Source organism: Grampus griseus, assembly GCF_964374135.1.
Source record: "Grampus griseus genome assembly, chromosome: 2".
Lineage (NCBI taxonomy): Eukaryota > Metazoa > Chordata > Mammalia > Artiodactyla > Delphinidae > Grampus > Grampus griseus.
In genome coordinates this window covers 115,456,897-115,479,143 of record NC_139018.1, presented here as the reverse complement: position 1 = coordinate 115,479,143, position 22,247 = coordinate 115,456,897, and the positions used below count along the sequence as shown (strand labels likewise).

At 35.4% G+C, this 22,247-nt stretch overlaps 1 protein-coding gene across 10 annotated transcripts in view; it reads right to left on the bottom strand.

The window, feature by feature from the left end:
- Nucleotides 1-22,247, bottom strand: part of NEO1 (neogenin 1) — a gene marked incomplete at its 5' end in the record, with an annotated part of 242,114 nt that overhangs the window by 133,878 nt on the left and 85,989 nt on the right. For all 10 annotated transcript variants that reach the window (XR_014296303.1, XM_082647399.1, XM_082647406.1 and 7 more), the window contains one exon: nucleotides 16,191-16,327. Coding sequence is in view for 9 of the 10 variants with exons in the window: in XM_082647399.1 (XP_082503525.1) it covers nucleotides 16,191-16,327 (137 nt within the window). The remainder of the gene's footprint in view (nucleotides 1-16,190; nucleotides 16,328-22,247) is intronic.

The window sequence follows — 22,247 nt, the reverse complement described above, 5'->3', positions numbered from 1 at the left end:
AATAAACCATAATGGAAAAGAATATGAAAAAGAATATATCTATGTATAACTAAATCACTTTGTTGTACACCAGAAATGAACACAACATTGTAAATCAACTATACTTCAATAAAATAAATTTTTTAAAAAGATGATGTGGTGTGTAAACACACACGCGCACACACACACACACACACACACAATGGAATACTACTCAGCCATAAAAAAGAATGAAATAATGCCATTTGCAGCAACATGGATGGACCTAGAGATTACCATATTAAGTGAAGTGAGTCAGAAAGAGAAAGACAAATATCATACGATATCACTTATATGTGGAACCTAAAATATGATACAAATGAACTGATTTACAAAACAGAAACAGACTCACAGACATAGAAAACAAACTTGTGGTTACCAAAGGGGAAAGGTGGGGGTAGGGATAAATTAGAAGTTTGGGATTAGCAGATACAAACTACTATATATAAAATAGATAAACAACAAGGTCCTACTGTATATCATAGGGAACTATATTCAGTATCTTGTAATAAACTACAATGGACAAGAAAATGAAAAGTATATATATATATATGTATGTATAACTGAATCACTTTGCTGTACACCAGAAACTAAGACAACTTGTAAATCAACTGTAGTTCAATTTTAAAAAGTAAATAAATAAATAAATAAATCTCAGTTGCTTTTAAAATACTAAAAGTCTATGAAAAGGTACAAAGGAAAACATGAATAATAAAGTAACCACAAACATGAAATCGTTCTAGTTGTCATATTTCACGATTTCAACACAAAGTTTCATTCATATATTTAATAATTATTTGCTGATAATCTACAATGATAAAAAATTATTAAGACCAGTCCCTGTTGATAAGGACCTCAGTCTAGCAGTAGTGGGGAAAGGCACATAAACAAATCAGTGAGAAAAACTACTGGTAAAAAGAGAGCTATTTTAAGACACATAATAATTACCTGAGGGTAAGAGAATGGTTATGAAAAGCTTCAAAGAGGAGTGAGGTGAACTATTCTTTAAGAACTATCTAGAAATTTTAGCTGTGGGTGAAAGGATACAGGGAACAGAGCCATCAAATTGCATATGTTCAGATCCTAAATGCTGTCTGATAAAGATGAATCCATTTCCATGCAAGGTTCAGGTGGAAGAGTGCCAGAAGTTTATTTAATTAACCCTTATAATAACTCATTTAACTGATAAAAGAAATGAAGAAACAGGTAAGTTAAATAACTTGGCCAAGTTCACATAGCTAAGTGACAGATGTAAGACTGGAACCCAGGCATTCTGGGTCCAGAGACTGCTGTTAACTGAGGGGTACCACAGAGAAGTAGTTAACACATGAAGGGTCTGGGTGTGTTCTGTACATATGCTATAAGGAGTTTGCGTTTATCCTAAGCCAAGAGAACTGAGAGTTCTAATAAATGAGAGCAGAACACTGTAATTAATCATGACGTAAAGGAAAGTTAGATCACAAAGAAGACTGGGAGAAAATGGGAGATCAATGCTTAACGTGGACAGAGATCAGAGTGAGCAGAATAGAAGGGTAGGAGCAGTATTGGGTTGGCCAAAATGTTCGTTCGGTGTTTTTCCGTAAAATGGCTCTAGTAGCGCTTACTGATCTTTAACTTCATTCAAAACAATTTTGTTAGATTGTATTGTGACAGCTGTCATATCAGCATGCATTTAAAAAAAAACTTATCAAAATTGGTGAATTCTTGTACAGCCATCTTAATATTGAAGACAGAAGAAAAAAAGCAACATTTTTGGCATATTATGCTTTACAAGAAAGGTAAAAACGCAACTGAAACACAAAAAAAGATTTGTGCAGTGCATGGAGAAGGTGCTGTGACTGATCAAACGTGTCAAAAGTGGTTTGCCAAGTTTCATGCTGGAGATTTCTCGCTGGACGATGCTCCATGGTCGGGTAGACCAGTTGAAGTTGATAGCAGTCAAATCGAAACAATAACTGAGAACAATCAACGTTATACCACACGGGAGATAGCTAACATACTCAAAATATCCAAATCAAGCTTTGAAAACCATTTGCACCAGCTTGGTTATGTGAATTGCTTTGATGATAGGGTTCCACATAAGTTAAGCAAAAAAAAACCTTCTTGACTGTATTTCCGCATGCGATTCTCTACTTAAATATAATGAAAATGTTCCGTTTTAAAAACAAATTGTGATGGGCGATGAAAAGTGGACACTGTACAACAGTGTGGAATGGAAGAGATCGTGAGGCAAGTGAAATGAACCACCACCAACCACACCAAAGGCTGGTCTTCATCCAAAGAAGGTGATGTTGTGTATATGGTGGGATTGGAAGGGAGTCCTCTTATTATGAGCTCCTTCTGGAAAACCAAATGATTAATTCCAACAAGTACTGCTCCCAATTAGACCAACTGAAAGCAGCACTTGCTGAAAAGCATCCGGAATTAATCAACAGAAAACACATACTCTTCCATCAAGATAACGCAGCAAGACTGCATGTTTCTTTGATGACCAGGCAGAAACTGTTACAGCTTAGCTGGGAAGTTCTGATTCATTCGTCGTATTCACCAGACATTGCACCTTCGGATTTCCATTTATTTTGGTCTTTACAATATTCTTTTAATGGAAAAAATTTCAATTCCCTGCAAGACTGTAAAAGGCACCCGGAACAGTTCTTTGCTCAAAAAGATAAAAAGTTTTGGGAAGATGGAATTATGAAGTTGCCTGAAAAATCGCAGAAGGCAGTGGAACAAAAGGATGAACATGCTGTTCAATAAAGTTCTTGGTGAAAATGAAAAATGTAACTTTCATTTTTAATTAAAAACCGAAGGAACTTTTGGCCAACCCAATAGGGTGGCGTTAGGGTATGACTTCAGAGAAAGAGGGTGTAATTTAAAACTTCAGTGATAGATTTGTTATGAGTATTGACAAAGTCAATTTAGAATTTATCAATTTGTCTCACAAAAATACAAATGGAAAAATTTATTCTTTTGCGGGGGAGGGAAGATGTGTATCGTAGGCAATTATGAACGTTTTAAGAGAAAAGGAAAAATCCCTGTTTAAAAAAAAAAAACTCATGACCCATTTTAAGTGTTATCAACAATCTGAGATGACAGGAAATACACGATGAGCTAATTCACGTCACAGCATGTGTAGAAATCCCAGGAGTTAACGATAAAACAATAAATTTGAAATATTTAACAGATGAAGACTGAACTTATAACCCTTTCTGCATTAACACTCACTAAAGAATTTCCTGTAGCTGTAACTTTTAAAAAAATAACAGAAATCAGACAGCTATGACTATAAATATAACTATATAAATAAATACACATATATAACCTCCAACCATTTCTCATAAACTGCTTTCCCCATCAGAAAAAGAAACAAATACTTTCAGTTATGGGACAAGATTCAAAATAAAATTTTCCAAAAATTTTTTGTACACAGTGACTTCCTATCTATAAACGAAAAGAGAAGGCCTCATGTGACACACATTAACATTACAGCTTGAATTACTGTAAATACCACCTAGATTATGAAACAGAACATTAACACACCAGAAACCCCATTGTGCAATAGTCACTACCCTGCCCTTGTCCAAAAGTGATCACTATCGTGATGAATTGTGAGATTGGGATTGACATATGTAAACTAATATGTATAAAATGGATAACTAATAAGAACCTGATGTATAAAAAAATAAGATTAAAAAAATAAAACCATAGGTTAGTTTTGCCTATTTTTAAACTTTATAAAAATGGAATCATACAGTATGTATTATTTCGTGCCTGGCTTTTTTGATTCAATGGTATTATCCATGTTGTTGAGTGGTGGTCTGTCAATTTTCATTGTTGATAATGCCACTGTATGATTAGAACACTATCTATTCTATGGCTGATGGTTTCTGGTTTTGATTTACTGTGAATAAAGCTGGTGAGAACATTATCATGCATGTTTTTTGATGCATATAGTTATATACTTCTGATGAGTATACTCCTAAGAATACAACCATTGTAAAAGGTAACGTTTGTATGCAGTTTTAGTAGAGTCTGCCAAACAGTGATTAAATCAATGTACAGTCCTAACAGCAGTACATTAGAGTCTCCATTATTGTTCCTCATCTTAGCCAACACCTGGTATTGTTAGTCTCTTGAGTTTTAACCACTCTGGTGGAGTACAGTGGTACCTCATTGTGGCTTTATATTTCTCTAAGAACTAATGATAAGAACCTCATTTTCAAATGTTTAGTAGTCACCTGGAGACCTGTGAGGTAGCTGTTCAAGTCTTGCCCGTTTTCTACTGGATTATCTGTCTTTGTTTACTTACTGATCTATAGTTCTTTATAGAGTCTATATCAGAGGTTGAAACTTTTTCTTAAAAGGGCCAGATAGTACATATTTTAGGCTTTGTGGGCCATGTGGTCTCCACCACAACTACTCAACTCCTTTGCTGTAACATGAAAGCAGCCACAGTCAATACATAAATGAGTGTGACTGTGTGCCAATAAAACTTTATTTATGGACAATAAAATCTGAATTTCATAAAATGTTATATATCACTAAATATTATTCTTCTGATATGGTTCAACCATTTAAAACTATATGAACTATTTTTAGTTCACAGGCTGAATAAATCGAAGGGGTTGGCAGACTTGGTCCATGAGCTGTATTTTGCTGATTCTTGGTCTAAATAAAGACCTTTGTCAAGTTATATATAAGTCTTGTCTTGTTATTCCTTACAAGAATCAACTTCTGGCTTTGCTGAAACTCTTTATTTTGAATGTTTGTTTTCTATTTCATTAATTTTTGCTCTTATGATTACTTGTTTTCTTTGGGTTAAATTTGCTATTCTTTTTTTAGCTTTTTTGAGATGGATATTTATTTGTTTGTTTATTTTATTGAAGTACAGTTAGTTTCTGGTGAACAACAAAGTGATTCAGTCATATATATATATATATATATTTTTTTTTAAGATTCTTTTCCATTATAGGTTATTACGAGATATTGAATATAGTTCCTTGTGCTATACAGTACAGTACCACCTTGTTGTTTATCTACTTTATATAGAGAAATCTGTATCTGCTAATCCCAAACTCCAATTTTTCCTTCCCTTTTGGTAACCATAAGTTTGTTTTCTTATGTTTGTTTCTGTTTAGTAAATAATTTCATTTGTATCATACTTCAACTAGTATGAAAATCTCTAGCTCCATCCATGTTGCTATAAATGGCATTATTTCATTCCTTTTTATGGCTGAGGAGTATTCCACTGTGTGTGTGTGTGTGTGTGTGTGTGTGTGTATACCACATCCTCTTTATCCATTCATTGAGATATATATTTAAATCGCTAAATTTTCAGCATTTCTTCCCTTCTAATATATGTACTTAAGGCTATAAATTTCCTCTAAGCATCCCCTAAGTTTTGAAAGGTTAAGCTAACAGAGATATGACCTATTTTTAAATTTTCAACATTTCATTTCTGACCCATAGATTATTTCAAAGTGATTCACTTAAGTTTCAAACACTGGGAGATCTTCAATTTATCTTTTTTTTTAAAGTCACTCTTCTGTAATTAGTTCCAACCTTAATTCCACAGTGGTCAAACCTATAGAATTTCTATTCTCTCAAATTTAAGATTTGTCCTGTAGTCAGTATATGGTATATTTTAATGGGCGGGCCAAAAAGTGCCTTTGGTTTTTTTAAGTAAAAATAAAAGATACATTTTTCATTTTCACCAAGAACTTTATTGAACAACGTATTTCACCCTTTTGTTCCCCTACCTTCTGCCATTTTCCAGGCAACTTCATAATTCCATCTTCCCAAAACTTTTTATCTTTTTGAGCAAAGAACTGTTCCAGGTACCTTGTACAGTCTTCCAGGGAACTGAAATTTTTTCCATCATTCACTTTGTAATAAAGTAGAAACTAACACACCATTGTAAAGCAATTATACTCCAATAAAGATGTTTTTTTTAAAAAAAGAGAATATTGTAAAGACCAAAATAAATGGAAATCCGAAGGTGCAATATCTGGTGAATACGACGGATGAATCAGAACTTCCCAGCTAAGCTGTAACAGTTTCTGCCTGGTCATCAAAGAAACATGCAGTCTTGCTGTGTTATCTTGATGGAAGATTATGCGTTTTCTGTTGATTAATTCCGGATGCTTTTCAGCGAGTGCTGCTTTCAGTTGGTCTAATTGGGAGCAGTACTTGTTGGAATTAATCATTTGGTTTTCCAGAAGGAGCTCATAATAAGAGGACTCCCTTCCAATCCCACCATATACACAACATCACCTTCTTTGGATGAAGACCAGCCTTCGGTGTGGTTGATGGTGGTTCACTTCGCTTGTTCCATGATCTCTTCCATTCCACACTGTTGTACAGTGTCCACTTTCATCACTCGTCACAATTTGTTTTAAAAACGGAACATTTTCATTATATTTAAGTAGAGAATCGCATGGGGAATTACGGTCAAGAAGGTTTTCTTCGCTCAACTTATGTGGAACCCTATCATCAAAGCGATTCACATAACCAAACTGGCGCAAATGATTTTCAACACTTGATTTGGATATTTCGAGTATGTTGGCTATTTCCCGTGTGGTATAACGTTGATTGTTCTCAGTTATTCTTTTGATTTGATCACTATCAACTTCAACTGGTCTACCCGACCGTGGAGCATTGTCCAGCAAGAAATCTCCAGCATGAAACTTGGCAAACCACTTTTGACACGTTTGATCAGTCACAGCACCTTCTCCATGCACTGCACAATCTTTTGTGTTTCAGTTGCGTCTTTACCTTTCTTGAAATAATAAAGCATAATATGCCAAAATTTTTGCTTTTTTCTTCCATCTTCAATATTAAAATGGCTCTAAAAAATTCACCAATTATGATAAGTCTTGCTTTACATGCACGCTGATGCGGCAACTGTCACATACAATCTAACAAAATTGTTTCAAATGAAGTTGAAGACATCTAAGTGTTTCTAGAGTCATCTTACAGAAAAAACTGAAGGAACCTTTTGACCCACCCAATAGTAACGGTTCACAGGCACTTATAAAACATAGAGTTTATTTGTTTGGTGCAATATTTTACAAATGTCAATAAGGTCAAGTTTGTTAATTGTGTTGTTCAGTTTTATAATATAACTGTTTGTGGTTTTTATTTTGTTTATACTTATTTGTCTTGTGCTACATATCCTATCAGCTACTGAAGTGTGTTAAAATTTATCACTAGGACTGTGGGTTTGTCTCGTCTACTTCTCCTTGTAGTTCTATCAGTTTCTGCCTTTCACATTTTGAGATTATGTTATGAGGTAATACATACTTAGAATGGTTTTATTTTCCTGGTATATTAACTCTTAATAATATGAAATGTCCCACTTTATCTCTAATAATGCATCTTGCTTTTTTGCTTGGTATCTACAACAGCTTTTTTCCAGTTAGTTTAGGCATGGTTTACCTTCTTCCATCCTTGTAATTTTCAAATTTTCTGTATCCTTATATTTAGTGTGTCTCGCATACAAGTAATACATAGTTAGGTTTTAATTTCTTTCCAATCTGACTTTTAATTAGAGTAGTTAGTCCATTTACAATTACGGATATATTTGTATTTAAACCTACCATCACACTATTTGCTTTCTATTAGTCCAACTTATTCTATGTTCCTTTTCCTTTCCTTTCTTACCTTCTTTTGGAGAATTTTTAATTTTATTTTCTTCTTCTATTATCTTGTTAGTTATAGATTCTTCTATTATTCTTTCAAGGCTTCTCACAGAGATTACAGTACACAGCCCTGCCTTATTAATCTCTAATATAAAGTAGTACTTTCACCACTTCCTGGAAATTTTAAGAACCTTAGAAGACTAACTCCACATCCTTACTCCTGACTTATACGTTTGTGTACTGTATTTTAAATCTCATATATTATTATTTTACATATTCAATATTCACTTAGATTTACCCAAATATTTAACTTTTCCTTTGCTCCTCATTTTTCTTTCATCACCTGAACTTTCATGAAAAATACCATCAATTTGTGACGCGATCAAAGCCATCAATGTTTTATGTCATGATTTCTGCATCTAAAGTTTTACCTAAAGTAATCTTTTCCTGCTCCTAGGTGACGAAGTTATTCTCCTACAATTTCTTCTATTAACTTTACAGTTTTACCCTTCAAATTTCAGTCACTATTAAACCAAATGGAAGTCATTTGCATGGTCACTGTAACACAGAAATTCAATTTTTTTTCTCTCCATTTTAGGAAGCCATTTCCCCCCAAACCATTTACTGAACAATTAGCCCATTCCTCATTCCTTCCACTGGTCTATTTCTCAGTTCTTGTGACAATATAATACTTCCTTTAAAAAAAAAAAAAAAAAGCACTGTGACTTTTTAATACGTTTAAATATCTTGTAGAGTAAGCTCTCCACTCTTTTTACTCTCCATAGCAAACCCAGTAGTTCACAAACCTTTATTCTTCTATGTACATTTTAGAAGAAAACTTCCAGGTTCATCAAAAAATCCATTAAGAATCTTGATTCATATATGCCAAATTTATACATTAACTTGGGAGGATGAATGACATTTTAAATATTATATCAACCCATCCAAGAGCATGAAATATCTACTTTGCTATTTATTTATCATCTATGTTCTCTATTAGAGTTTTAAATTTTTCTTGACAAAGGTCTTGTATATTCTTGGTAAGTTATATTTCTAGATATTTTATAGTCTTTTCCTACTGAAAATTTATCTATTTTAAAATATTTTTTCTTTTTAAATATTTTCTATTGATTATTGCTGATATAGAGAAATAATTCTGATTTTGATAAATTTATCCTGTATGGCAAACCTGCCCAATGTTGTTTTCTATTATATACTAGTTTGCTGATTCTGTAGGTGATTTCAGGTAGACAACCAAATCATCTGTCAACAGAACAATCTTATCTCTTCTTCCAATTTCAACACCATTATTTCTTTTTCTTCTCTTATGGTACTGGTAGAACTATGTTATTAAATAGTAGAGGTAACTCTGGCCAACCTAAACTTTTCTGTCTCTTCTGTCATTTCCTGAGAGGAGTATGGTAAACTCTCTAACAATTGTTGATTTATCTATTTCCCTCAGCTGTTATTTAGTTTTTGTTTGATATATTTTGAGGCTGCATATACATTTATGTTGACTGTACTGTTTTGTTTAGCTTTCTTTTATTCTTAATTACTTTTTATTGGAATATAGTTGCATTACAATTGTGTTAGTTTCTTGCTGTACAGCAAAGTGAATCAGTCATACATATATCCCATGTTTTTTAGATTTCCTTTCCATTTAGGTCACCACAGAGCACTGAGTAGAGTTCCCTGTGCTATACAGTAGGTCCTCATTGGTTATCTATTTTATACATAGTAGTGTATACATGTCATTACCAATCTCCCAATTCATCCCAGCCCCCCTTCCCCCCTTGGTAATCGTAAATTACCATACATCTTGACTCTATTTCTGCTTTGCAAATAAGTTCATCTCTACCATTTTTCTAGATTCCACATATAAGCAATAACATACAATATTTATTTTTCTCTTTGACTTTACTTCACTCTGTATGACAATCTCTAGATCCATCCACGTCTCTGCAAATGGCACTATTTCATTCCTTTTTATGGCTGAGTAATATTCCAGCATATATATGTAACATATCTTCTTTATCCATTCCTCTGTTGATGGACATTTAGGTTGTTTCCATATCCTGACTATTGTAAATAGTGCGGCAATGAACATCAGGGTGCATGCATCCTTTTTAATTATGGTTTTCTCTGGATATATGCCTAGGAGTGGGATTGCTGGGTCATATGGTAGCTCTATTTTTAGTTTTTTAAGGAACCTCCATACTGTTCTCCATAGTGGGTGTACCAATTTACATTCCCACCAACAGTGTAGGAGGGTTCCCTTTTCTCCACACTCTCTCCAGCATTTACTGTTTGCAGACTTTTTGATGATGGCCATTCTGACTGGGGTGAGGTGATACCTCATTGTAGTTTTGATTTGCATTTCTCTAATGATTAGTGATATTGAGCATCCTTTCATGTGTTTGTTGGCCATCTGTATATCTTCTTTGGAGAAATGTCTATTTAGGTCTTCTGTCCATTTTTGGATTAGGTTGTCTGTTCTTTTGATATTGAGGTGCATGAGCTGTCTGTATATTTTGGAGATTAATCCCTTGTCAGCTGCTTCGTTTGCAAATATCTTCTCCCATTCTGAGGGCTGTCTTTCAGTTTGGTTTATGGTTTCCTTTGCTATGCAAAAGCTTCTAAGTTTATTTACGTCGCGTTTGTTTATTTTCATTTCCATTACTCTAGGCGGTTGATCAAAAAAGATCTTGCTGTGATTTGTTCACTATGTTTCGTGTTATATCTTCTTGATCTATGATTCCACTTACGAATAAATGTTCCTTCTGCTATTTTCGTCTTTTAGATGGCTACCTCAACTTTCTTTTGTTTTGCCTATTATGTCTTTTCCATCCTTTTATTTTAAATCTCACTGTCTTATTAGTTTTATGTGTATCTTTGTAAACAACATATTGGGGTGTTTTTGTAATCCAATCTGCTTTTAATTGATGAGTTTGACCCATTTACATTATTATAATTACCATTATATTGGGAGTTATTTCTGCATTTTATTCATACTTTGTCTTTATAGTATACAATGTTTATTTTTCCCCCTTTTGTGCTTTCAGTTGGATAAACCTTTCTTCTGCTGTTTAAAAGTTATATGTATATTCTATTTCGTTCTGCGGTAACTGCCCTTAAGTTCCAAACTCATATTTTATTTCTTAATATTTATATCTATAGGTATACAGATATTAGTATTTCTAGCTTTCCCCTAACAACACAAATACACTTGTCTACACCCACTACTTGGTATTGTCAAAAATTTTAGTAGTGGGCTATCATTAACATACTTTTTCTTTACTTTGATTCTCTCCTTTTTAAAAAACAACAATAATGAATGTTCCCAAGTTACTAATGATGCACAGCAAACCCCAAAACATAAAACAACCATTATTGGCATAAAACAACCATTATTTTCTTATGCTCACAGATCCTGTAGGTCAGGAATTATGACAGGGCACAGCAGGGATGGCTTATCTGTGCTCCACAATGTCTAAGAAGACTTGAATGTCTGGGGGTGACACAGAAAGCTGGGGGCTGAAATCAACTGAAGACTTTTTCATTCACAAGTCTGGTTCCTTGGTTAGATGACCTGAAAGTTGGTCTCAGGTGGAGATGTCTATTAGAGCACCTACAGTGTAGGCTTTCCTCGTGGTCTGGGCTTCACACAGCATGGTAGCTAGGTTCTGAGATGGAGATCCCAAGAGGAAGTGTCTGGAAAGCACTAACTTCAAGAGAACCAAGAGGACTCCACATGGCTTTTTATAAGTCTCAGAAGTCATGTGATATCTCTATTGATTCAAATAGCTCTAAGCCCACTCAGATTCAAGGACAAGGGGTATAATAAACTCCAGCACTCACTAGGAGGACTTCAAAGAATTTGGGGGCTACATTTTAAAACTCCCGTATCTCTTACAGCCTTTTCTGAATGTGTCTCTTCTTATTTGAGTATTCATTCCAAAAGTGCTTTCAGTGTGTATTTTTGTGTAGCAAACCTTCCTAGGTCTTGTACGATGAGAATTTTTACTATGCCTCACGTTCTGGGTATATATAAATGCTATGTGAATTCAATGTTCTTTTCCTTTAAACCTTTAAAAAATTACTCCACTGTCCTCTTGAAATCACATCTCTCAAAATCAACACTAGGTGCAATCTAATTCTTGTCCCTTTATAGGTGATCTGCTCTTTGTCACTGGGAGCTTTTAGAAGCTCTTTTTGACTTTGATGTTATCAGCCACTGTAAATGAGTTTAATGGTGAGTGTTTTCTCCTCTCCAGTATTTAGCAGTCATTAAAAGCCCTCTCAATCTTAGGTCTTCCATTAATCTTTAATTTTGAGAAATTTATCTTAATTATTTCTTCAAATATTTCTTTCTCTCTTTTTATTTCAGATCTCCTCTAGGATTCCTATTTATCTGGATACAAGCCCTTCTACATCTAACTTTCACACCCCTTGGCTTTTATTCTATGCATTCTCTCATTTAATGCTATGTTCTTAGAGAGTTTCTCAATGTAATCTTCCAACTCAGGCGTTTGTTCATCAGCTATATATCTTAGACTATTACTCAGTCTACCGTGTTCTTTATCTTCACTACATTTTTCATACCTAATATTTCTACTTGGTTCTGTTTTCACATTTTCTAGTTCTTGCATTATATTGCTAATATCCTTCTTATCTCCTTAAATGTATTTATCATGCTTATTTTAAATTCTTTGTCAATTTTTCCACTAATTCTCCATCAGATGGTATATGTTATTCACTTGGTTGTCTTTCTCTGAGAGCAGCTGTACAATTCAGGGGAGTAGTTTGGCTATAAACTAATGTTGTTCTGGTGTACCAGCCACTCTGAGAACATGTATGGTCACCAGGCCCTAACTGCAGGAGGATGAGCCCTGGAGCAAAGAGTCCTAAGGACCTCAGAACTACTGTTTTTTATTCCAATTTGCTGGGCATTCCACAGGTGACTCCTCTGGTCAAGGTTTCATATTTAAATTCTTAGGTAGAAATAGCACCGGCCTCAGAGTCTTCCTAGGTTAAAACCTACCAATCTGGGAGTTTGGAGGCAGTGTGGGGGAAAAAGTTGAAAAGTGATCCCCTAAGGGCAGTCAGGCCATACCAGTTTCATTAATGCCATCAGAGTCCCAGTAGACCTTTTGAATGGACATGGAAGCCTGGGCCATTCCTGTTCATTTCTGCTGTGAAAAGAGTCTCAAGGCAACACCAGCGAGGAAGATAAAATTTAACAGGCTCCTTCCAATCTACTTTCTCGCTGTTACCGCTGGCAGTCCTTCGTCCCAGGCTGCAGCCACAACCCCCACAAACCATCTTTCTTTCACTCATCCATAAACACATACAGGTTCATAGCACCTGAGTCTCCCCATAATTCCCTCTCACTCCTCTAGTTTCTTCAGAGTTGATTTTGGGTGAGGGAGTCAACAGCTAGAATTAGATTGACAGAAAATGGAAACCAGCCTAGAAACTACTTTCTTCATCAAAGGTGTAGAAGTCTTGCTCAATTTCAACCACTCCCAACTCAGTTCAAAGATTTCAGGCAAGCAGATGAGTGAAAAGTTAATATTTAATAGAACATCTTACCACCAAAAAAGCTACCTGGGGCATCTAGTTTAGAGAGTAATTCTTTCATGGATAGAGATCTTATGCCATCTCTAGCTTCATACCTTTGAAAACACCTTTTACTATTTTTTCTAACTTTTCATCACCATAGACTTATAAAGCATTCGGTGTAAACTTCTGGGTGAAATAAAAAACAACCAAAACTCTTCTATTGGTCTGCTCACTAAGATTTTTGACCTTGAGATATTTTTAAGCACCAGAGTTCCCCAGCCATCTAATGAAAATCAAAATCATGGCAGGCACTCTAAAACACATATGTACAACTATTAGCCTCAAGCCAATATGAAACTATGTTAGATACAGAGAAGTTAGCAGATAGGCTGCTATTTCAATAGTAGGCAAAAATGGAAGGACCTAACATAGAACCTTAGACATTCTCCCCAATTGAGGTTGGGGAGGAAAAGAAAGAGTTGGTGGACTATTGATAAGACTTGGTAAGTAAATGAATTTGGCTGCCCCCTAAAATAAGGTTATCAAAAAAGCTAGTTCAACCTTAAATTGTATTGTAGAATACAATATCTAGTACCAAGGAGGTGATGTTTTTGCTCTGTTCTGTACTGATGAGATGGTATCAGTAATACTTTTCAGTACTGAGCACCACACCACATTCTCTGAAGGTCAAAATCTTTTAAATTTTTGCCAGTATGATGGTGGGGAAAATGGTACCTTTTAAATTTGTATCTTTCTGACTGCTAGTAAAATTGACTATCTACTGATGAAGAAATGCAAACAGCTAATAAACTCCTGTGAATTGCCTGTTGGCAGTCTTTATCAGCTTTCTTTAGGTTATTTCTTTTTAAAAAATCTCTTTCTGAAAGGTCTCTTTATTTTAATGATTCTGACCCTTTCTCAGTTATGTGTTGCAAATATTTTCTCCCAATATATCATCTGCACAGGGTCTTTCTATAACTTTTTAAAAAATGTGTATGTTGTCAGAATTTGTTGGGTTTTGCTTGACATGCCATTTCTCTTTTTCCTAAGACAGTCTCTCCCATCAGAGATAATTCAAACGCTATCCCATATATGCTTCACCTTTTCACATTTAGACCTTTGAAATGAAGTAGAGATCCAACTTTATTTTCTTCCACTTAAAAGTCTTTTGTACCAATACCCTTTAATAAATAAAACACTTTTCCCCTCTGAATTGAAGTACCACTTTGATAATATTTTAAAGTTCCATAATTACTTGTATCAGCTAGATTTTATTCCTTTCTATTGTCTAGGCTATTCTTGGGCCAATGCCATGCTGTTTTGATTGGAGAAGGTTATTTAATTTTAATATCTGGGTTTCTTCACTCTTATTCTTTTCTCAGTTTTCTAGAATGTATTCACTTAAAGGGCACTTTCTTAAGGCACAGATGATAAGATGGAACAGGATACAAAGTACCAGATGTATGTGTTATCCTGTAACTAAAAACTGCAGTTAATTAAGCTAACAGACAGAGTCTTAATTAGATTCCATACAATGAATAAAAACAAAGAGCAGAAATTAATTGCATGGACAAATGTAACTAATACATATGGCAGACACTACGCCTCCCATTTGAGGCTAATAACAAGGTACTTTACTTTGGAGGAAACTGAGGCACAGGTAGAAAAATGGAGAGAGCATCAAGCCAAGAACCTGACTAACGAAAAAAACAAAAAGAGAAAACATCCACCAAGGGAGGCATGGAAGTTCACTAATATTTTACTTGTCCAGTTCCAATTACATAGAGGTAAAGAAATCAGTCATTCTACCACTGGTCTAATCCTACTTACTATGTAGCCAGAGCAATGGTTGAGCTCAAGTGAGGTAACAGTTATATGAACTCTAAGGCCTGCACTTTTGATTTGCAGAGATTATGAATCCATCCACAAATAGCAATACAGAAAATAAACATTCTATGCCTCTGCCAGCACAGAACCCCAATGTGCTCCCCAATTCCTATCAAACAGAGTAGGAATGTGACTACTTTCCACTCTGAAACCCACAAAATGTACCAAGAGAAAGAAACCTTCATATAAAATATGAGATCACCCCAAACCATGTATCAGGAAGTAGTCTATCAAATACAATACACTTTGAGACAACCTGATAATGAATACCATAAGTTAATATATACCTCTACATATCCAAGCAGTGTTGGATTTCCCTAAAAGTAACAGAGAAAACCTTAAAGATTTTTATTTGAAGCAAAGACAGATTTGCAGACAATTCATAGGAGAGAGAGCAAATGTTCCTCTGAGGGTACACTTCCATATGGAGGAAAAACAAGGGAGATGGGGAGATTATGTGTACATGCCATGGTCATTTTCTTTGACTTCCAAATCAGAGAACCTATAAGGGAGATGCTGCAATGGTCAGCATTAGTTGCAAAGAAAGAAATCATCAAATCAAACAGGTTGTTATGTTGAGAGCCACACTGCGCTCCTTCCTAGGTGATCTATTCACCCTAAAGGAGGGAACACCAATGCTTAGGATATGTGGTTCTGGGTCAGAGAAAGAGAAAGCATTTTTGAGATAAGAAAAGTGAACTGAACCTTCCAGATGCCATAGATCACACCCTTCCCTACCCTACACTACAGATAATAACAACAATAACTAACTTTGAGCTTTTACCATATTCTAGTCACTATTCTGGGAGTTTTACAAGCATTACTCTTCTAGTCCTGAAAACAACTCCAATGAGGTAAGTACTCTCATTAAATCTCCACTTTACAGATGAGAAAAATGAAGCTCAGAGAAGTAAATTTCCTACAGTTATATAGCTAGAAGTGTAAGACCCAGCGTTTGAACTCAAGTAGCCCATTTACTTTTAACTATTATGGTGTATTGCCTCTGCCACATTAACTTTTAACAATTACAAACCCATAAAGTACACAGGCTTTTTAAAATTTATAAAGGAAACATTTGCATACCTTGTACTGTAAGCTCTGCTTGAGCTTCAATGGTCTCATTTCCATTATCAGCTATACAAAAGTAAGTGCCAGCATCATCCTCGGTGATGTCACTGATCTCCAGACTACCACCTGCCAGCAGTACCAATCTTTCAGAGCTGCATTAAAACATATTGATACAATTCAGAACCAGGAAAATAACACCTGAAAAGCATTCCACATAAAACAGATAAAACACTTAGACAGTATTATTTATACAGCTATAGATGGACTGAGACCAACATAAAATATCAGAATTTAATTTACTCCAATTTGCTTTGCTCATATTTCACATGCATAAATATCACAAATACAAATCAAAATGTTACAATGAATTATCTCCGACACTTTAATTATTCCCAAAGGGATACCATTTTTGTGACCAATTCCACTCCCCACAATCCGTCTCTGCTTCTTTACTCTGCCCAGTTTTTTTTTTTTTTTGCAAATTACGTACTTTTCAAGTCTGGTATCAATCTGAGAGTCACACCACCACACCTATGCTATACTCAAATGACTAACAGAGAGGGCAAACGTCAGATCAGAAACAGTAAGTCATGGGGTCACAGTGCCTACTGAAAGTTTCCGACAGTGGCTTGGCTAGGAAAGGGAGGAAAAGAGGAAGGGAAGGGAGAGAGAACAGTTGCCAGAGAGCAGCTTCCTGGGTGTGGTAGCTGGGCATGAACCAGCCACCATCACGCTATCATCAACAAGGATGCTGATCATTACTAACCCATCTCAGAATGTCTTAAGTCTATTTAAGGAAAATATATATTTTTTATTTTTGTACAGGTAAAGTATTTTTATAAAGGAATTTTGCTATATGTAACACTGAGATGTATTATATATTATTTGAAGTTATCCTTGGAAAGGAAAATAACTACCAGAAGAAAATCTCATTTCCTCTCCCCACTCCCTCCTTCCCTTTTTCTCTCCCTCAAACAGAATACTTAAAAAGAAAGCCAAATGATCCTATAACATCAAGGAAGAAATCACAAACTAACATTCTGATGAAATTTTTATAAAGTGAATAAGTTTAGTTAAATTTGGAGATTTTAGAGAATTACAATTTTATTTTTACTTTGAGGTTCTACATCTAACTGACTTTCACAGGCAGATTTCTCTCTCAAATCTTAATATTGTTATATTTCCTGTCTGTAACTATGCTCAACAAAAAAGTTTTGATTACAATTTGGCTTTTCATATGGAATTCTTTTTTTTTTTTTTTTTTTGCGGTACGCGGGCCTCTCCCGTCGTGGAGCACAGGCTCCGGATGCGCCGGCTCAGTGGCCATGGCTCACGGGCCTAGCCGCTCCGCAGCATGTGGGATCTTCCCGGACCAGGGCACGAACCCGTGTCCCCTGCATCAGCAGGCGGACTCTCAACCACTGCGCCACCAGGGAAGCCCCATATGGAATTCTTGACACGGAAAAAAGTCAGAGGAAACGACGACTATTCAGTCTGTGCCACACTTAATAATGCTCATTGTAAGTAAAGTACTATCTTGGTCTAAGTTTCAGTACACTGTGGGTTTGGGTAGTCTTTCTAAATCTGATAGGCAAGATTAAGTTTCTGGACAAAGAAAGGAAAACCAGAATCAGATTTGGTGACTTCTCTAAGAAATACCCTGCAAGATCAAGACTAAACTTCATCAAGTGGTCTTCCAATGTGAACTATCTTAATTATACCCTCAAATTACAACTTTATGTGATAGAGAAGCAAGACAACATATAATGGAAGAAAGCAAGAATGACTGGGATAAAAGAAACAGAGATAAGACAGGGTGTGGGTGCCTCACAAAATAAATTTACAAAAATTAATATCCTATATATTACTCTTGGACAAAATCACAACTAAGTTTCATAAATGGAAAACAAGGTTCACAAAAGGGAAACTAGCACTACACACACATGATACCCAGCTGAGAGGAACACAATTTGAAACACTGGCTGGTATGGTACTTTTGAAATTGAGGTACAGCAATTTATATCTAATACTTACACTAAAAAATATTCCTGATACTGCTATGCCTCATGTTTGCCATAACTGAGTACAAGTACCGGAGAAGTCAATCTTTCTTAATGGAGATTACTTTACTTTCCTTAAAAGAAGGCTGGGAGGAAGAACGTCCACTAGCTTATCAGAATTCACTTAACTTGTTCACCTAACATATGGTGGCTTATAGTAAAATGGCAATCAAGCTTTTACAGCTCCAAAATTCAAAAATGCAGGCAACAGAAACAATGAGTGAAAAAGCATTCATGGTCAACGGACCCAAATCGAGTGTTGCTGGACACAGGAGTGTATGTATATATGTGTCTCTGAGTAGCCAGGGGTCAGCTGAGGAGAGCTTGGTGTGCTGAAGTAGGGGTCCCCAACCCCGGGCCACAGACCAGAACCGGGACCGGTACCAGTCCGCCGCCTGTTAGGAACCGGGCCGCACAGCAGGAGGTGAGGGGCGGGTGAGCAAGCAAAGCTTCATCTGCCGCTTCCCATCGCTGGCATTACCCCCTGAACCATCCCCTCCTTTGCTTGCATTACCCCTGAACCATCCCCCCACCCCGCCCTCCCTGGTCCGTGGAAAAAATTTTTTCCACAAAACCAGTCCCCTGGTGCCAAAAAGGTTGGGGACCGCTGTGCTAAGGAGACATTTCTTTAGCAAAAGGGAAAGGCTTTTGAGCAGATCAATAACAAGATCAGATTTAGTGAGGCAACAAGAGAAGTGAGGAGTGGGGAAAAGACTAGAAGTTGTAAAGTTAGTGTAATGGTTCAGAATTAAAGAGGATGAATTATGGCAGTAACAAGAGGGGTAAAGAGAAGGCATAAAGTAATGACCACTCTTAAGAAGCTGGATGATAAAGTTAAGGAGAGGGATTTATCATTCATTTAACAATTCTTTATTGGTGTGCCTATATATGTCAGGTAGCAGCTGGGATACTGCAGTGAACAAAAACAAAATCAGTACTGTCATGCAACTGAGTGGGAAAGATAGACATAAAAAATGGTAATTCTACAAAATGGTATACCAAAAGAACTTGCCAGGAAGTTAGAAATAGACATTTCGCTGGAGAGAATGGAAAACAATAATATCGAGAGCACAAAAGGACTTCTTACACACCCTCTTCCTCTAAAACAGCAGGAAAGGAAGGGTAGGTGAAAGCTAATCTTACATGCTCTCATTTTTTTTTCTTTAAACTTTTTATTTTGAACTGTAGATTCACATGCAGTACTAAGAAATAATACAAAGAGATCTCATGTACCCTTTACCTAGTTTCCCTCAACAGTAATATCTAGTAAAACTACAACCAGGAGACTGACATTTCCACCACAAGGATCCCTCATATTGTCCTTTTACATACAGCCACACCCACTTCCCTCCCTCTACCACCTCCCTCATTAACCCCTGGCAATCACTAATCTGTTCTCCATTTCAATAATTCTGTCATTTCAAGAAGAATGTTACGTAAATAGTCATACAATATGTAACCTCTGGGGATTGGCTTCTTTTCACTCAGTATAATTCTCTGGAGATTCATCCAGATTGTTGCAATTATCATTCCTTTTATTGCTTAAGAGTAATTCCATAGTATGGATAGACATCGCTTGTTTAACCATTCACTCAATGAAGGACATCTGGGTTGTTTCTAGTTTGGGGCTATTATGAATAAAGCTGCTATATACATACATGTATAGGTTTCTGTGTGAACATAAGTTCATTTATACGGGATAAATGCCCAAGAATGTAAAATGTTAGGTCATATGGCAGTTGCAACATATTTTTTCAGAAACTGCCAAACAGGTTTTCAGAGTGGCTGTACCATTTCACATTCCTACCAGCAATGTCAGAGTGATCTCGTTTCTCCACATATTTGACAGCATTTGGTACTGTCACTTTAAAAAAATTTTAGGTATTCTGATAGGTATGTAGTGATATCTTGTGGTCTTAATTTGCAGTTCCTTAATGGCTAATGATGTTAAAACAACTTTTCTTGTGCTTATTTGCCATCTGTACATCTTCTTTGGTGAACCACCTATCCATACCTTCTGCCCATGTTCTAGTTAAATTATATGCTTTTTTTTAATACTGAGTTTTGAGATATCTTTACACATTGTAGATAATATTCCTTTGTTAGAGATGTGGTTTGCAAATATCTTCTCCACTCTGTAGCTTATCTTTTCATCCTCTTAACAGGGTCTTTCACAGAGCAAAACGTTTTAATTTTGATGAAATCCAGTTTCAATTTTTCCTTTTATAGATTGTGCTTCTGGTGTAAAATCTAAAACCTCTTTGCCTAGGCCTTGATCCTGATTTTCTCTTATGTTTCTTTTCTAAAATTTCATGTTGCATATTTTACATTTAGGTAATGATCTATTCTGGGTTAATTTTTTACATAACGTATGAGACTCAGCTTGAAGTTCAGGTTTTTGTCTATGGATGGGTGTCCAGTTATTCTAGTAGCATTTGTTGAAAAGGCTACTTTTCCTCCACTGAATTGCTTTTGCATCTTTGTCAAAAATTAGTTGGGAATTTTTGTATGGATCTATATCTGGATTCTCTATTTTATCCCACTGATATATCAGTCTATCTTTCCATCAACACCATATAGTCTTTTTTACTGCAGATACATAGTAAGTCTTAAAATCAAATAGACTGATTCTTCCCACTTTAAAAAAAAAACTTTTAACTACTCTAGTTCTTTTGCTTTTCCATATAAATTTTAGAATAATTTTATCTATATTTACAAAAAATCTTATTGGGATTTTGACAAGAATTGAGTTAACCTGTATATAAATTTGAAGAGAACTGACGTTTTTACTATGCTGAGTCTTCTAATCCATGGACATGGTATGTCTCTCCATTTATTTAGCTCTTCTTTGATTTCTTTCATTAGCATTTTATAGTTTTTAGTATGCAAATTTAACAAGTTTTGTTAATTTACACTTAAGATGTGAGTGACTGCAAATGCTACTGTATTTGCAATTTGTGTTCACATGTTCATTGCTAGAATACAGAAATACAACTGATTTTTATGTTTATCTTGTATCTTGTGACATTACTGAACTCACTTCCTTAGTTGTAAGTTTTGTGGATTCCTTAGGATTTTCTACATAAACATATCTGCATATAGGGACTGTTATATGCCTTCCTTTCTGATCTATATACCTTTTTTTGGTCTTATTGAACTGGTTAGAACTTCTAGCACTGTGATGGTGAACTTCCTTAACTGGTTCCTCATCTTGATGGGGAAGTACTGTTGTTTGCCATTAAGTATAATGTTAGTTGTAGGTTTCTGTAGATGCTCTGAAGTTATTTTTCTAAGGGTTTTTTTTTTTAACATAATGAATGGGTGTTGAATTTTGTCAGCAGCTTTTTCTCCACTGATTAATCTGATCAGGTTTAGGTTTTTCTTTTTTTTCTTTAATTCTGGTGGATTGTACTGATTAATTCGGGGATACTAAGTCAGCCTTGCATCCCTGGAACAAACCACACTTATAGAACATATAACTTTTTATTTATTGCTGAATTCTATTTGCTAATATTTTGTTCAGAATTTTTATGTTCATATTCACAGGGGATACTAGTCTGTTGTGTTCCCTTTTTGTACTATCTTTCTCTGGTTTTGTTAACAGGGTAATAGCTTCAATTCCTTCTCTTCTATTTTCTGGAAAGATTGTGTAGAATTGGTTTTAATTCTTTAAACACTGGTAGAATTCTCCAATAAAACTATCTGGACTTGCAGACTTTTGGGGGGGGGGTTAAAATTACAAATTTAATCTACTTAAGAGTAAGAGGGTTACTCAATTTATCTATTTCACATTGGGTTAGATGTGGTAGTTTGTGTTTTAGAGGATATGGTTTGTCTAAGTCATCAAACTTACATGATGTATAGTTGTGTATAGTATTCCCTTATTATCCTTTTGATGTTTGCAGGGTCTGTAGTGGCATTCCTGGTTCAGTCCTAATACTGATCATTTGTGTCTTCTCCCTTTTTTTTCCAGTTCACTGATTCTTTCCTCTGTCCCATCAGTCTCTTGCTA